General features: G+C 51.0%; 8 protein-coding genes across 8 annotated transcripts; 3 read left to right on the top strand and 5 right to left on the bottom strand.

The window, feature by feature from the left end:
* Positions 1 to 5: 5 nt before the first annotated feature.
* PtrM4_032620 (kinetochore protein spc25) lies at positions 6 to 826 on the bottom strand (the record flags this gene model as incomplete). The annotated part of the gene is made up of 2 exons (XM_001939098.1): positions 6 to 553; positions 607 to 826. 2 exons carry the CDS (start codon positions 824 to 826, stop codon positions 6 to 8), a joined length of 768 nt encoding a protein of 255 aa, XP_001939133.1.
* Positions 827 to 1,226: 400 nt separating this feature from the next.
* PtrM4_032630 (Rrn6 domain containing protein) lies at positions 1,227 to 4,054 on the top strand (the record flags this gene model as incomplete). The annotated part of the gene is made up of 3 exons (XM_066104012.1): positions 1,227 to 3,154; positions 3,200 to 3,911; positions 4,046 to 4,054. 3 exons carry the CDS (start codon positions 1,227 to 1,229, stop codon positions 4,052 to 4,054), a joined length of 2,649 nt encoding a protein of 882 aa, XP_065966214.1.
* A 340-nt stretch (positions 4,055 to 4,394) lies between these two features.
* Positions 4,395 to 5,020, top strand: PtrM4_032640 (DUF3237 domain containing protein; the record flags this gene model as incomplete). The annotated part of the gene is made up of 3 exons (XM_001939100.1): positions 4,395 to 4,558; positions 4,615 to 4,692; positions 4,765 to 5,020. 3 exons carry the CDS (start codon positions 4,395 to 4,397, stop codon positions 5,018 to 5,020), a joined length of 498 nt encoding a protein of 165 aa, XP_001939135.1.
* Positions 5,021 to 6,279: 1,259 nt separating this feature from the next.
* Positions 6,280 to 9,587, bottom strand: PtrM4_032650 (Hamartin multi-domain protein; the record flags this gene model as incomplete). The annotated part of the gene is made up of 4 exons (XM_001939101.2): positions 6,280 to 6,380; positions 6,435 to 8,919; positions 8,968 to 9,523; positions 9,580 to 9,587. 4 exons carry the CDS (start codon positions 9,585 to 9,587, stop codon positions 6,280 to 6,282), a joined length of 3,150 nt encoding a protein of 1,049 aa, XP_001939136.2.
* Positions 9,588 to 12,030: 2,443 nt separating this feature from the next.
* PtrM4_032660 (uncharacterized protein) lies at positions 12,031 to 12,660 on the bottom strand (the record flags this gene model as incomplete). Its single annotated transcript, XM_066104013.1, has 1 exon — positions 12,031 to 12,660. The coding sequence occupies one exon, from the start codon at positions 12,658 to 12,660 to the stop codon at positions 12,031 to 12,033; it is 630 nt and encodes a 209-aa protein (XP_065966215.1).
* Positions 12,661 to 13,076: 416 nt separating this feature from the next.
* PtrM4_032670 (uncharacterized protein) lies at positions 13,077 to 13,247 on the bottom strand (the record flags this gene model as incomplete). The annotated part of the gene is made up of 1 exon (XM_001939103.1): positions 13,077 to 13,247. The coding sequence occupies one exon, from the start codon at positions 13,245 to 13,247 to the stop codon at positions 13,077 to 13,079; it is 171 nt and encodes a 56-aa protein (XP_001939138.1).
* Positions 13,248 to 14,101: 854 nt separating this feature from the next.
* On the bottom strand, positions 14,102 to 14,461 carry PtrM4_032680 (uncharacterized protein; the record flags this gene model as incomplete). The annotated part of the gene is made up of 1 exon (XM_066104014.1): positions 14,102 to 14,461. The coding sequence occupies one exon, from the start codon at positions 14,459 to 14,461 to the stop codon at positions 14,102 to 14,104; it is 360 nt and encodes a 119-aa protein (XP_065966216.1).
* A 798-nt stretch (positions 14,462 to 15,259) lies between these two features.
* Positions 15,260 to 16,206, top strand: PtrM4_032690 (GDSL Lipase-Acylhydrolase family protein; the record flags this gene model as incomplete). Its single annotated transcript, XM_001939104.2, has 3 exons — positions 15,260 to 15,407; positions 15,485 to 15,494; positions 15,567 to 16,206. The coding sequence occupies 3 exons, from the start codon at positions 15,260 to 15,262 to the stop codon at positions 16,204 to 16,206; spliced, it is 798 nt and encodes a 265-aa protein (XP_001939139.2).
* Between the last annotated feature and the right edge of the window lie 113 nt (positions 16,207 to 16,319).

Below are 16,319 nucleotides of genomic sequence, written 5' to 3' on the forward strand. Positions count from 1 at the left end.
TTGGTTCATGACTTGCAAGCTTCCACGAATAGCTCGCGCATACCCTTTAGGAAGCCGGCCAGATCTCGTGTCTCGTTTAGCCTCTCAACGACGCTTTCTACTTCGTCACGCTCCACTTTGGGTCGCATCTCGAAGACTTTGTAGTCACGCTCACTCGTGTCCAACTCAAACCAGGCCTCGCGATCCCATTCGCGCTCATCGACGTTTGTGTAGACAAACTTGAGTCTATCGTCTTTTCCGAGCCCTTCAATCCTCAGCCCCAGGTAGCTCTCCCAAAAGTCGAGCTCGGGCTCGTTGTACCTGCTCTGGCCGTCGAGGTATCGGCGGTGCTTGAGCTGTGCCTCGCGGCGTGCTGAGATAGTCTTTTGCACTTCGGCAATCTGGGCGCGCAAGTTGTCGCGGTGCGCCAGGCGTTCGTCGCGCTGGAGGCTCAGGGCGGAGATGGCTTCCTGCATCTCCGACGTTTCTTGGGCTTCTTTGGAGAGAGTCTGGCTGTGTTGGGCGGTCTTGAGTTGGAGAATCTCAATGTCGCGCTTTTTCATGCGTTGGTCCTCTTACCTCTTGTTAGTTGTCCGATGTTTTCTTGTGGTGTGTAGGTGAACATACCGTGTAGCTCTGCGACGTTGATGCGGAACTGGTTTCGCTCTTCAAGTACCCGTCTGCGCCCATTTTCAATGAAGGCGTCGAAGCGGGTTGTGAACTGGTTCATACGACTGCGTAAGTCATCGAACCCGAAGTTGATGCTGGGGAGTTGGTCGGCCATTGATGGCGCATCGTGCGCAGACGCGCGCATCGTGGTGCTAAGGGAGGGTTCAAAAGTCGTCATGGTCAAGATGGGTGTCGCAGAAAAATCCGGGGGAGGGGGTCTTTTTTTCTCTCTTCGTCAAGTGCGGTACATGTATATGTGATCGAGTGTGCTGTGCTATGCGGTAAGACGTTGCCCACCTGGCTTGTTTTGGTTGCTGTGTAAACAACACACGCATGCTAGCGGCCATGGGGAATCTTGCGCCCCACATGCACGCACGTGCCGACGTGACTTTTGGCGCTAGTGAACTTTTTGTGCCAATGCGACTTCCATCTTTCTGCTTCACTGTCGCCTTTCCCTTTCACTTTCACGCTTCACCACTTCTGTCTGGAACTATAGCGACTACTAACGCTCAACTATCGCGCACGAACTATGAGTCCATCTCCCAGCGCTGCTACGGATCGAAAACCATACGAGCCAGATGGCTGATAAACCTCTCGAAGATGGGAACTCGGGCCGTCCTGGTATAGCGAGCTACGATGTGGACAATAGGGAATGGGTTTTTCCCAGATACTTTGCGGCCCTGCAGTTGAAGCAAATTCGCCCCGTTACCGACAAACATACTGCCACCTCACTTGCGACAACACCAGCTCGATTCCCACTTCCAACAACCCATGCGAAACGTTCAAAGACCAAACAGCGCACAGGCGTACGGAAACGCATCAAAGGCCTAGTTAAAACAGACCCTGTTCTTTGTGCATCCCTCGGCCTTCTTCCCGACTTGGACCTGTCATCCGCTGCTGTCTCCTCAGCCCGCGACCCTCTCGTTGGCAACTTATTATCCTTTGGCTCCATCACGCTTGGGAACAGGTACGAGACACCCCGAAGAGTCGCCGCGCTGGCTACAGGAGAAGCGGGCAACATTCTACAGCTGGCCATTGTCAATAAAGAGATATACGACTGGGGCCAGGCAAAGAAGACATGGGTCGACGGTCCAACGCTGAAAGAGGCACCCCTCGGATATTGGAACGAGGATGCTGCGCCTATACAACAGATATGCTTTGCCCAGTCGGAAGACAGGAGCTGTTTACTTGCTGTGCGGCTCCCTACACGCACAGTCCTGTTGCGCCCTTTGTACCACCGCCAGGTGCGCACGACTCCCTCCTCATCCTTCTACGATCTCCCTAAATCTGTGATTGAACCACACCCGGTACTCACTATACACCACAAGGAAACTGGCGGATCTCCTCACGTCGACTTCGCTTTCAACCCGGACAATCAGCTACAATTTGCTCTCGCTCATCAGGACCACACATGGAGCGTATGGAATATGCATCATCCGCGCAAGGGTGACAAATACTCTCCTTCTCGTTTGGCCCGAGGGCGAATCAACAAGCTCAAAGATAATGATGTCGCTCGTCAAGATGAGTGGGCAAGGATACTCTGGGTGGCCAATCCACATACCCTGCTGGTTTGTAACCGGCGTCATCTGGGGATCATTAGTATCAAAACTAGGCCACATTTCTACCGCCCTTACTCGGGTATCTTCAGTGAGAAGCAATCCGAAGACTGGATTCTTGACGTCAAGAGGCATCCCAAAGATACATGTCAATTCTTCGTTTTGACCTCATCTCTGCTCATTCTGATGGCGGTCACGACTTCAAGCGGCGCTGATACGGGTGCTGATGAAGCAGTGGTGACAACGCTGCAATCTTGGAAGCATTGCAGGGACGCAAAAGACTTCACTCTTCAAATTCAAGTCCAACTGGTATCAGACACAGAGTCATTTGTAATTGTTTACTCTACGCTGAACACACGCATCCAAGTATACAGCTACAGCAAGAGTTCATCGAGCTCTCCGGCCCTTGTTGCGTGCTCTGATCCCAGCCTACTCAGCCTAGGCCTTGATGAATCTATAAGAATCAACACAATCCACACAGAGACTATGCAGCAGGAAGGCGTGCAAAACGACGTCAATTTCTTCCGCTTGTTTGTAACGCTGTCTGATGGGGATATGCAAGAGTTGGTCGTGTGTTCCTCTTCCTTGGAGGCCACTGGGAGCTACCAAGTAATCATGGACTTTAAGAAAAGCACCATAAAGCATCCCAGAGCTGGCAATTCGAAGAAGGATATAGTCCATGTGGAGGATGATTTCATTGTCCCCAATCGATTGGCTTTCGCAGGTGCTCCCCGCGCTAAAATCACCTCGCAACTGCCAAGATTACTCCCCCCTTTGGAAATTGTCGTTCGGCGACACTTCCGGCGTCACGAAACAAGGAGAAGAATTGGTCGATCTTTAGTCATGGCCCATAGGGTATTTGATGGGGTTGATGTTGTTGAAACTGCCAGTGAGGTGCGGCAGATGCTTACCCACGGCCTTGATGTCATATCTACACCCTTCCGCACCTTGTAAGTAAGCTCCAAGAGTACTATATGCAATGCTAATTTCTACAGGATGGAGCATGCAAACATGAAAGTTATTTTCTTCGATTTCGGCGAGGCATCATCAGGAATAGAAGAGCTCTTTTCTTTGCAGAACCGCCATGCAACTGCGGAAATTCGACACATCGCATCTGGGAGCCGGCTTGAGCTTTCAAAACAAGGCAATACCACTCCATCAGATGTCTACGACGATATAGTCGAAAAATGGGTCACGCCTCTGTCACCAAAAATTGCAGTCCGCGTTCGACTCGCGAATGAACGTCTCGCTCAACAGATCGCAATGGAATTGGTACTTTCAAGTACTCGCGTACGAGAACATGGAGTCGATGACCAGATCATTGGTCCTCAATCACAAGACTCTGTTTTCCATTCTTCCTCGCAGTTCTTTTCCTCTCAACCGCTACCAACGCCCCCTCTGTCATCCTTCTCAGGGTCGTCACCGCCCATGCCACCTTCCACAACATCGAACCTGTCAGGCACTCTTACGCGCCTGGGGATGCATCTATCGCTTCGAGAATCGTCTCAAACCTTAGCGAGCATCGCCAGCAGCAACCCCCGAGTTCTCGCGCGTTGGCAACCGGGAAATGACGTACGTACCTTCATTTGGGCCGAATCTGATGTTCAGCTCGAGGCGATCCAGAAACAGCGCAAGAAGATAGAGCGCAGAGAGAAGCGTCAGCAGCGTAAAACCGAGCGGATGCGACTCAAGGATATGAGTCAATTTGTCAGCTTCCCGCAGAGTTCTCCCGGACCCATGCTGGGTAACATGGGTAGTAGTAGTCAGATACTGAGTCAGAGTCAAAGTCAAAGCCAAAGCCAGTTGTCAAGCCAAAATGACGGCTTCATGATACCGCACAGTCAAGTTGAGCGGGGGAAATTTGGTGGGAGGTTGGAAAAGAAGAAGAAGAAGAAGACGAGGATAAGTGGATTCTAGGACGCTCATGTATACGGGATGTCACGGAAATGACCAATGGGTGTTCGCGTGACAGCCTGTATAGTCAATGTCGTCATAGGACAGCGACCCTCTTCCCCGAGAAGTGGGGTGGGAGGGGTAGCTTCCCTAGAGAGCCGATATCATGTTAGCCCATTGCCGGATCCGACCTCAAATACTTCTGAACGTCTAAAATTTACTTCAACTCAAACCCCTTCGGTTTTCTTTGTCACCACTTCACCGTACCTCTTCGATTGACAATATTGCTTCTCCAGAATGGCCGGCTTCCCCTCCCTCCAGCCCGCGTTCACAGTCCGCGTCAACATTGATGCACCGATGCAAGTTGGGGGTCAATCAGGCCCCGGGCTGGTCATCGTGCCCATGGTTAGTGGAACGGTAAAGAGTGAAAGGGGTTTTGAACCAAAGCTAGACGGGGAACTGTATGTCTATTCGACTAGAAGGTAAAAGTATACTGTGAATACTGATACCAACACAGACATGGCGTAGGATATGACTACATCCATAACGATACGAATGGAGGCAACATGCGATTAGACGTCCGCTCGCAAGTCAAGTATGTAGACAACCTATCTTCTCCTGTATACCCCCTCCCTTTTGTGCGTCCCCGTTCTTAGAGAATAAATAGAACCGACGATGGCACTATTCTGGCCATGTACTACAAAGGCACCGTTGCTCTCACACCCGGCGTCGTCGCTATGTTGTCTGGTAGCCCCGATGCAAAGACCACGGACTACGGTGACTCGTTTGTAACGTTTTCGTTTGAGACGGGGAGTGATAAGTATAAGGATTTGCAAAATGGGACATATGTTGCTGCGGGGCACTTTGTTAAAGAGGGCGATGGGGTGATTGTTGAGTACAAGGTTAGTAAGGCTATTGTCTGAGAAAAAACAGGCATGGAGATAGTGGACGGTGGACATTGGGTAGCGTGAAATGGAAAAGGTAATTCTGTTTTACATGTGTTCCTCTGTCCCAAGATGCGTCAATTCTTGCTGGGTATCTTTCAGTGGTATACCGAAGGGAATATCACATGTTGAACATGGATCGGTTACACAAGAAGACCTTTACCGCTTCAAGTACAGGGCGCATTGGCTCTTTCCCAATGTGTCGAAGTTTGTCCTTGAATTGCTTTTGTTTACTACCGATATATTCCACCGCAGACTGACTAGTATAGCGCACACGTGACAGGAGCAAGAAATGTGACCAGTAATGGCGAGCATGTGGCGAAAACGCCTGAACTGATACCGGAATGAGATCCCCCTTCCCCCCTTTTTCGCAGATAGGCGATCGGGTCTTTGGGCCGATGGGCAAGAGGAAAAGATGGGGGTATGGGGAAGGGTAGCAGAAAAATAAAGGAAGAAGAAAAGAGGGGAACGATGGATAGGGGGTGCCGGTGGGGGCGCAATAGTTTGTTATTCATCATGCTCGTCGTACGGAGGGATTGACACCGCCTCATTTGGATAAGACGTGGTTTGCATGTGATTGTGATAGCCGACCAGAGCCACATGTATTCTGGTGGGATAGATCCGCGGAACGGGGTTTGAGATCAACGCTGCAAGCTGAATGAAACTTGGCGCGCTACGGGAACTGATTACAAGGATTTGCATTGTATGTGGGTATTGACATTACCATCTTGGTATCGCTATAAGAAACACACATTACCACATTGGTAATCTAAAGACTAGAGCAAGTACGGTTAGAGGGGTCGGTAGAATAGACATTACCGTTACCGAAGCCATGTACATCAGCGGAGCAAGGGAAAATAGAAAGAGAGACATGATACAACGCCTGCAGGTGATGCGAGAATTGTGATATGTGAAAGCTGATGCATATTTAGCATGAGAATCCTGCCCGCCAACTGTGAAAACAAAAGAAAGAGTCTTGGTGTTGAATGTTGATGATGGTATTGGTGGTGGCAAAAAGAGAAATGGTGATGGAAAGCCTAACGTAGAAGCCGAGTCATGAACACATTGGGATGCCGATAATCGAGTGTACCCGATCCGGTTGTGCTTCGCTTCGCATTCTTTTGTATTTGTACGTGGCGTGTTTGTGGAACAGTGGCGTGCTACTCATAGATAGCGATTCGATAGACCGACACGTGAAACTTAACGTCCGCGTCTCAAATTCAGGCTACCAATCATGCTTACATGATGCCTTTCAAGCCACGAAAGCCACCAGTTTTAGTCGACGTCTGCTTTTTTTGTTCCTTCTCTTTGATCTTTTTGCTCATGTTCTGCGCCCCGCCTGTTGTCACTGCGTCAGTCTCCAGTCTATCGTGCCGAGGGAGATAGTACTCACCACGGCCGTATATTCGCACTTCGGGCTTTGTTCCTGTCTTGTCTTTTCGATCGCCCCTGCTCGAACTGCCGTCTGTGTCATTTGAGTAGCTGCTTTTACCGCTCGATTGGGCTTGTTGGACCTGCAGTTGGTTGGCGTCGTGGTTTGCGCTGTACTCGGGCCCGTAGCCGCCGCCGAAACCGGGGTACGGTGATGGCCCGGCCTGGGAGCGTTGGAATTTGTTTTGTTGGAGCGAGTCGAGACGAGCAGGTCCAGCTGGTGGTACAGCTGATGTGGGACTGTGTGTCGATTCGGGGGAGCGGTGTTCGGGGTAGTAATCCTGCTCATCGATCTGTGACGATTCTGTCGAGAGAGGCGCAAAGTATCTCGAAGTGTAGTTGGGGTGTCGTGCAGTGGAGTTGCGGTTCGCTTGCAATGTGCCAAAGTCCATCTGGCTAGTCTTGTCTCGAGAATAGAGCTGCCCCATGCCAGCCTGCAGCTCGCCTTCAAGTTCTTGACATTTCAACTGCAGCTCCGTGTGCTGTTCAAGAAGGCGGTAATGGGTCTTCTTCATTTGCTGAAGTTTGGCGTTGCTCGCTGCAAGTGCTGAGTCGAGCATCTGCTGGACCGAAGACGGAAGCTGCCCAGGTTTACTCGTGTTTCTGTCTGACATCTGCAGTCGCGTCTCAAGCTCCATGATCCGACGCTCATAGGCCTTGATTGAACGATCGCGTTCTTGCTCGCGACTATTCAACCGCATATTCACAATCTCCAGATCATTCCGCAAGTCGTTCCGCTCCTGCATGAAAATGTGCAGCTCTTTCCTCTGGTCCTCGAATGCCATGATCTTGTCTTGCGCAGCTTCAAGCTCGCGTCGAAGGTCGCTGTAGTCTTCCAACTCGTATTCCAGCGCCTTTGTTCGCTGCTGAGCCTTGATTTGTTCTGCTTCCGCCCTTTCCACGATCTTCTTGAGCTCCTCATAGTCAGCTTGCGTCTTCTGCAACTCGAATCGCAAACCGCCCTCATCGCTATGCCATGTTTTCTCGCTCTCCTTGTAGGACCGCACCTTTGCGTTTAGCTCGCCCTCCCACTTCTTTGACTGACTCCGACTTGTAAGGGTCTCCTTCTTTAGCTGGGCGTACAGTTCGTTTGCCTTGGCAAGGCGGGCCTTTAGGGTCTTGTTAGTGTTGATCAAATTCTGTGTCTCTGCTTCAGCCGTTGCTTCCTTGATATGTTTCCGCTGGAGCTGTCCAATGTGGGAAAGATGCTGCAACTTGAGATAGCGTTCAAAGTTTAGATCATTCCTGAGCAGCATGATCTCTCTTTGCAGGGAGGCCATTGTGGAATTCTGAAAGTCGCCTTGGGTAGACTGGTTCGGCCCAGCGATTGACTGCGCAAAACTCTCCAAATTTGGCTGCTGCGTTGGGGATCGCTGGTGAGGGATTGTGAGTGAAGTGGGCAAATCCGGCTTCCTGGTGTCTTTCGTAGGCGGTAGTGTTGGGGAGTCCATGACGTCGCGACCTTTTAGCAAAGGAGAAGCCATGGATTTGACGGATACAGTAGACTTGAGTGACCTGCTACTCGGCGGAAGTTCGAAGGCGTCAGGAACGTCTGGGATATCACCTGAAGGGACATTCATGGTTGATCGTGTGTTTCTCCAGCTTTCTTCTGGATCCTGCACTGTGCTGTCATCTTGATCGTCCAAGGTAAATTGTGTTTGGATTGCTGGCACAGGTGGTAAGGCAGCGTTGGGCGGTGGTCCCGGGTCCTCCAAGGTCGACGATACTGCTACACAAAGGTCCATGCACTCAATTACGACATCTGCGGGGTCACTCTTCAGCCATCTATTCTCAATCAGTTCTTCCTCGACCGTGGTGCTGAACATGTTTGGGTGAAGTAGGTGAACCTGTCGATAGGGCTCTGTCCGGCTGTGAATCAGGCATTGGTCCAGGTCGAAATCGCGAGCGCCAGGAAAGTTGAGCGACTTGAGATACTTTCTAGGCTTTCGCACAAAGCTCATAAAGTTGAGCGGGAACAGTCCGTAAAGAAAGGTAAAGTAGTGCATGAGCGTGGGTGGTGGTGAGTCTGGATAGTCCATGGTGGGTTGTACTTGCTCCCAGGCCTGCTCGGGCTCGTCTTGCTCTTCATCCTCGTCTTCGCTGTCATCGTCTTGTATGTCGACTTCGCCGGCCTTTTCATTGCCGGTGCCTAGTTTATCCCAACACAATATCCTGCAGTAGACAAGGAACAACTTCTCCAGATGGTGATCCGAGGTCAATGCTCCACATATGTGGGGTAGGAACATGATGAGAACGACAAGGGCGAGCTCGATGACGGTAGAAGAGTTGTCGATGAGTAGACATTTCTCGAGATGTTGTATGAGCGGGGTGTCGAGGACTAGGTGGAGGTGCGGCGGCTGCAGACGGACAAAAGCGCTTAGGAGGTTCAGTGCCTGGATGCGGTGTTGCTTCTGGACGAAGAGGGTGTCGAGTGTGAGAAGCAGTCGCTGAAAGGGTTAGCTTAGGGGTGGCGTATAACACGATGCGGTACCCACCTTGGGCATCTTTCGCCCGAAAGCCAGCAGGATGGATTCAAGCTCGCGGGCCACAAACTCATTCTCCGGGGACACGACATGGTCGGTCGAAGAAGGTACCGTGGTCCTCGCTAGGTATGTGTCCAGTATCTTTTGGGTGAAGAGGGTGGATAAGCGGGCGTGCTCCCCATCTCTGTCCAGGTCTGGATCATAGACCAAGATGGTGTGCAGAAGAGCCCTGGCATCTTCAATCTCCGTCTTCTTGTGGCCTATGCCATCGATGATGGGCTTCAGGATCAGATTCCACCATGTCGTCAGGCGCACCTCTCCGGTTATGGCAGGACGCAGCAGTCTGAGGGTGGACAGGAAAGCGCCGCGCTTCTCGGCGTTATTCGCGACGTGGCGCCAGTAGAGGGCGTGGAGATCCTCGTGGAAGCGTTGCGAGTCGTGTTCATTGATGCCGTCATAACGCTCGAGGAAGGCTTCTATGGTTGCGCACAGCTCGAAGGGGAGGGGAGAGGGAAGGTCGGGTGCGGAAAAGGTCGTGTTGAGCGCCTTGAGCAACTCGCGCATTGATCTGGAGGGCAGCGTCAGCCATGGCGTCAGGCAATGCTTGCTACGGCGTAGGCCTACCCAGACATGTCGATATTGATATTGTGCTCCTTGTCCACTTGCGGGCTTGGAGAAGTTGTAGTGACTATAGACTATAGACTACCGACTACGGTTGTACTATGGCAGGCATTGGCGGGCAATTGTGCGCCAGGTCTACAGTATCGGTATGCAATCGTCTCAAGTAGAGCACCAGTCGTGTTCGCAGGCAATGGTCGACATGTCACTGCGCAGGCACGTCTGGTCTTCGGAAGAGCCAAAGCTTTTGGACCAGTCTGTTGGCGTGGGGTGACGTGACGGGTGAGAGAGAGAGCTCGAGCAGCGACGACAGCGACAGCGACGTCGACCGGTAGAAGAGAAATTTCACTTGACTTGACTTGACTTGCCACACTGCTCACGCAAGCTTGGTGGTGCTTTTGGGGGCAGCATGCCCTCCCCATATTTGGCACGCTATTGGACGTCGCACGTCGCCTTTTGCTCTTCGCACCGCCAAAAGAAATGCGCGCACGCGTCTTACGACCGGCAATGGCTATCCATAGGTAGGTACGCCCCTCCACGCCTGGTTGGGTTGGGGGTCCAAGTGGGCCCGGCCGCGGCGGCATAGGAAAGAACGACCCTGCACGTCGCCATAAACGGCAGGCTGCAACGACCGGCCGGATCCACCGTGCCTGCCTGCTCGCTTTTGGCTGTCGTCACACATCCCTGAAAGCACATCTCGTCCCATATTCCCCAATTGCGTGTCTAACAATCTCACGCCCTCTGCATCTGTGCGATAGAGTGCTGACAGGACTGTCCTGGCCGCATGCGGAAAAACTTATGCAACCCTATCCCTCTGATTCGCACTCCAGAAACAGTATAGTCATGTGCAGGGCGCTACAGACGGCGTATCATGAGCCTGCGAGGCCTGCCACCCATCACATTCCATCCTGCAATCCAACCTGTCAGCCACACCGTTATCTTACCGCAGCCCACGGCTTACACCACATCAAAATTGCCCAGCTATGGCCTACTAACTCTAGACTCAGGTCCCACACTAAGCTGCACGCGGCAGTTGTGTTCGCACATCTTGTCCGCTACTCCTTTACGTCTTACTCAATCTAACCACCCCCGACTCGACGGCATGAATATCTATGAGAGCTTCCATAAACAGAGCGTCGCCGCCGAGTCAGCCAAGTACGAGCAGACACCCCCTACCACGCCCAAAGCTTCACCAAAACCCGCCGAAAATTACTGTCATCCCAAGCCAAGCTACCTATCGCCAATCACCGGTTCCGAGAATACGGTACCTTTGGTCCATGCGGGGTGCCTGCATCTGCACGCGTGCATCCTGTGCCTCTCTCCATCCCATATCCGCTCTCTTATCACAAGGATGCCACTGTTTCGATCCATTTCGCTGACCATGTCTCACTCGTGGATTCGATTGTCATCTTGATGATATTCTTCTCGCCACACCCATCGCTAACCCCATCTCAACCCAGATGCGTATCAGAAGCTCTTCGTGACAATGTCAACCACCTCTTAACATCGCATATCCGATACCTGCCGTAATCATCGACCTCGCTATCCAGACCCTCGGGAGATTCCACAAACCATGAATACGTGACGGACGAAGGTCCGGTGCATCCTGAGCGGGAACAGCCTGTACGCAATCTGGAACTCTTTGGGAGAAGTATTGGCACATGAAGCGTCTAGGCCTCAGAAGATCTTGAACACTTTTACTCGTTGTTTCCGAATATTGCCTATTTTTCCTCTCCCTCCTTCCCTTACAAGAACGTTAGCTCTGTGGTAGGTTCCCGCCGTCTTTGCCATCATAAGCATTACGTCACGTTGTACCGAACTTACAGACCAGTCTTCTCATCTCACGCACACCAACTTCATTGTAATCTAAATACATTAATGATATTTTTGGCGGGTTGGCTGACAACCTCTACGATTGTGTCTCGCCACGTAGCAACAACGGCTGCACACTCGTAATATCCGACAATGACGCGCATTTGACCGAGACGGGAGTATAGACGTAAATTGAACTGAAACAAGACCTGTCACAAACGAATGCATCTCTATTCAGTTATGTAGCCTTCGCTTTCCTCCTGAATTTGACTGGGCTTTTGGGTGCAAGGAGGGGGTGGATGGTAGTAGTACTACAAAATGTTGTAATTCAGAAACCTACCTTTCCCCACCTTCCCCGTACCCGCTTCCGCTTCCGCCCTTGCCATGAGATTCGTGACAAAATATTTGACAGTGACAGTGTGAGTGAGTCCTCAAGTTCCATTGCTAATAGCCGTGCCTGGCATCTACAGTTGTCTTCATATACGAGCGTGTCACCTAGGTTTGGTTCATTCAGGTTCATTCCGTGTCTACCTGCACCCCTCCTCCTCATTCTCATTCTCATTCTCATCCAGTATTTCATCAGGCTCAAGCAGCTGCTACAAGCTTGGCTTGGTGTTTGTTGTTGTGGCAGTGTATATCCAGCCCTCACTGAGCCGTCAGATTGGTGTTACATAGCTCACATCTATATGGCTTTGCTGCCTTGGCTGCACCCGTACGACTTCTCGTCCAGTGTGAAGTCTTTTCGATTTCGAGCTTGTCTATGTGCCTCTGGGTGGAGTTATGCGATTTGAGCCTAGATGGTCTGTCGAAAGAAAAGTCGCAGATCTTGCATGCATGTTTCCCCATGTCTATATCGTGGCGTCTCTTCGCAGCTGCCAAATTTCGCGCCGCCCTGTATGCCCTAGGGTCGAGAGTCTTGATCACACCATACTTGGCAATCTTCTGAACACGGCGTTTTTCCCTGCTTGTTTTGCGCTTGGCCATGTCGTCGGCAGACGCGGAGTGGATTTTGGCGCCCCCACGGATTCCTTCGGTAAGGGCAGAGTTCCCACAAAGACCATGATACTCAAACGTATCAAGGGACCAACGGCAGATATTAGGCATTCCGTAGTCTTTGTTTCGATCGGCCATAGCCCAGAAGAGAATAGCAAAGGCCGCTTCCATAACGAGGTGAAGGGAGCGGAGTGGCAGTACGTCACCAAGGGGGCCTAGTGATGAAGACGCGAGAAGTCCTTTGTGTGTAATCTTGAAGCCTTCAGCCAGCGCGACTTCCATCTTGACTGATACTGCGGACAGACACTCGTAATGTAAAAATCGCGCATGAGTTCCATCTTGGCCGTCGGTCGCGGAACCGACATAGATCAACGGGGAAAGGCCAGGTTTCTCGAGCGTGACGACATAAACTCCCCAGCATCGTTCTTTGGGGTTCGGCAATGTCTTGAACCACGCAAAGGGCGGCGGGGTAGGAGAGTTGAGAACCTCGAATACGCCTGGAATGACGACGACAGAGAATTGGTTGTGAGCTGCTCCACTACCTTGAACGAAGGCAAGTAATCTGCGAATTTCGGGCTCTTCATGCTCGCGGGGGTGTTGGTCAGAAAGTTCCAAAAGAGCTTAGCAAAGTGTTCGTGGTCCTGGTCGCCAGTATCGTCGTCGTCGTCGTCGTCGTCGTCGTCGTCGTCGTCATCTTCTTAGTCTTCGTAGTCGTCATGATAATCTTCGTCATTAACATCATCGCTGTCAAAGCCGTCGTCGTCATAATCGTTGTTGCCGTTGTCATTATCCTCGTGAGCAGCCTTCATGGGACGACCGCACGACTTGTGGCCTCTGGACGGGATTACCACTTTAGATAGGAAAGCCATCTTTCAAGCATTACCAGTGGCTGGCAAGTGACTGGTAGCCCGGAACGCGATTTTTGAATTGGTCAGGGAACTTCAGACGAGGTAACCTAGATATTTTTGTAAAGCCGTCTGGTTCTCAACATGAAGGAGAAGGAGTAAAGTGGGCAAGCCTCGACAGCGATTGCAGATGCCCATATTGATCTATGCAAGCCTCGATATCGACGACATAATGCTATGCGGCTAGCCCGATAGCCCCTCTCTATCTGTTGTCCCAAAGTTGGCATTGCAATTACTCCAGATCAGGGAGGTTGGGCAAAGGTCAATGTGGGCGAATCCAAATGAGGAAACAACGTCGTCGATTCGTAACAAGAAAAAATGGTTGTTTGGTTAGAGACGAGGTGCATATCTGCATGGGTGTGACTATCCGCGAAAGCAGTGTTTTTATTGCTGATGCTGTCTGCCATGCAAGTCTTCCACTGTAATCGTTTGGTATTGTTGAGGGTGGTAGCTTACGGGAATGTCTTAGTGAGGTTGGCTGTACCATGGTACGAATTTTGTCTCGCACACACCAGGATGTAACCTATCAGCAAGTACATATCCTCATTTGTTGGCGAGGAAAGTAGGTATAAACACTCGACATACAGTTACAGTGGTTAATTTTCTTCTTAGGTTCTATAATATTTCAGTTGAACAGTTCTGCGACATGAGCAGTAAGAGCCAGCTATATAGGAAACTCAACAGCTCATACCCTCCCTGTCATATGTGAACTGCGGTAAAAGCGAATCGTTTGGGTCTCAGACTTGGCAGCCCGATGCTCTGGTCCACATTGAAGAGATTTGTAGCATAGGAGTAAATAAGCGTACGGCACGCGAAATTTACTGCCTATCACCCCTCTCACCCAGCCCCTCCTTGCCCCCCTTAACCTCTTCCCCACCCCCAATCCCTGTCGTGCGCTTCGGCTGCTCCTGAAAGTCGGGCTGCTTCGCCGGATGTTCATCCCCACTCTTATGTTCTTCTTGCGATGCGCTAGACTGTGGGTCCGTGTTTTGTGTCGAGTTGCGTACTTTGGCGTTGGGCGCGGCGGATGAGTTGGGTTCTGGGTCCGGTAGGTGCGATGGAGGTTGGGACGAGGCTGTGAATTTAGAGAGGGGAAGAGTGGTGTGGAAGGGGCGTATTGTGAGATTTAGAAGTGAGAGATGCGAATGCGTGAGGGTTCGCAGGGTTTGTGGTGGCATGACTGTTTGCTGGTGGATGTATGCGTGTTGTGGCTATTCGCGGTTGATGTAGCGTTCTCGTTTGCTGGTGCTGTTTGCGAAGACGTAAAAAATACACGGGCCGGAGCTGAAGCCCCTCGAAGTCTCTTATCAGGTCCTCCTGAGTACTGCACTTCTGCGATGACGATGCGTTATGCAGCTTTTGCGCGGTCAAGGATGACCGAGTGATGTCATTGTGACAGACGACTGGTGCTCCTACCCAATATGTATTTGTCAGTGAGACACATGGAAGCATTTCAAATCTCATAATCTTGTCACCTCTCAACTACACCATCGAATATATACGTCAACTCCCACTATGTAGCCTCCAAACTACCTGTGCAGGTAGTTCTCAAACGAAGTTCTAGAGTGTATACTTCTTGATCAAGTTAGCGTATAAACCACGCCGCATCACGCCAACCATCCCCACATATGTAGAGTAGGTATGCACGACACGTGCCTCGCTCCAGCGCATTAAGATGCTAAAATGGTAATGTGAGAAAACAAACAAAGACGAACGACACCCCCCTCATATGCGCCGCTTCCTTCTGCAGCTACATCATGCCTGAATTCGTGCTCTTCGGTGATTCGCTCACAGAGTAGAGCTTTAATGCGGAGTCGCAGGGCTTCGGCTTCTTTCTTAGGCAGCAGTACAAAGACAAGGTGCGCATCGTTAACGAAGGTTGGTACTGCATTTCACTTTAGCGTATCAATTCTTTGGGTTCGTGTCTGTTTGCATTGGATATCCCACCGCCGAGACAGACTTACCGTGCCGAAGACATGGCTTCCAATACTGTTCAAGCACCGCTGCCAGAGATTGTCGTATTCGGTGCCTCCATGGCGGAATGGAGTTTTGATAGAAACACACAGGGCTATGGGTGGTTACTTGAGAACATATATGCGGGGAAGGCGAGGGTCGCGAACGAAGGTACTGATTGCGGTCCAGTTGTTTAGAGGACGCTGACGCCTTACCACGTTAATATGTATACTGACACTTTTCCACAGGTCAAGCTGGGTACACATATCCCTGAAAAAAACAGGTTTAGATATCTGGAAGATTTCGTCTATACTCACGAACAGTCCACAGTTACACCACTTCCCGCCTGAAAGACAATTTTGACCGCATCATCGACCGCGCCACTTCCCCAGGTGTACCACAAACCCTACTCTTCACGATATTCATCGGCGCAAATGATGCTTGTATGATAGGCGATACACCCATGGTTCCCTGGCCCTTCTTCTCAGCCAACATCCGCAACTTCCTCGACACCATACTCACGGAACGAGCCATGGAGGATACGAAGATCGTCTTGATTACGCCCCCTCCCATAAATAGCACAGTTGTGGAAAAGAAAGACGATAGTACGGCGGAGAATATAGAGTACATGAACGAGTTCAGAAGAGGGGCTGCAAGGTTCAGGACGTACATGAACAAGAAGAGATATGCTGAGGGCATCATGCAAATTGCAGAGGAGTATACGGAGACGGGCAGAGTGGTGGGGTTAAACTTTTGGAAGGATATTGTCGATGCTATGTTGGAGGAGGAGGGGGAAGAGTACAACGAAGATATGCCGCCAGGGTGTGGACTGTTGGGGTCGAAGAACTTTCCAAAAGGCTGGTTCACGGATGGGCTGCATTTAAATGTCAAGGGGTATGGGGTACTTTCAAAAAGCTTATTTGAGCTGGTCACGAGTAAGTGGCCTGAGTTGGCGCCTGAAAACCTATAGTCGATTTGGTGCTGTCGTCGATACATGAGCGACGAGCACGTATGGTAGTAGAACAGTGGATTGAGATGATTTTGTATCCAACTATTGGGTATTCGCTATCATGCACGAATCGT

The sequence above is a fragment of the Pyrenophora tritici-repentis genome, chromosome 1, assembly GCF_003171515.1.
Source record: "Pyrenophora tritici-repentis strain M4 chromosome 1, whole genome shotgun sequence".
NCBI lineage: Eukaryota > Fungi > Ascomycota > Dothideomycetes > Pleosporales > Pleosporaceae > Pyrenophora > Pyrenophora tritici-repentis.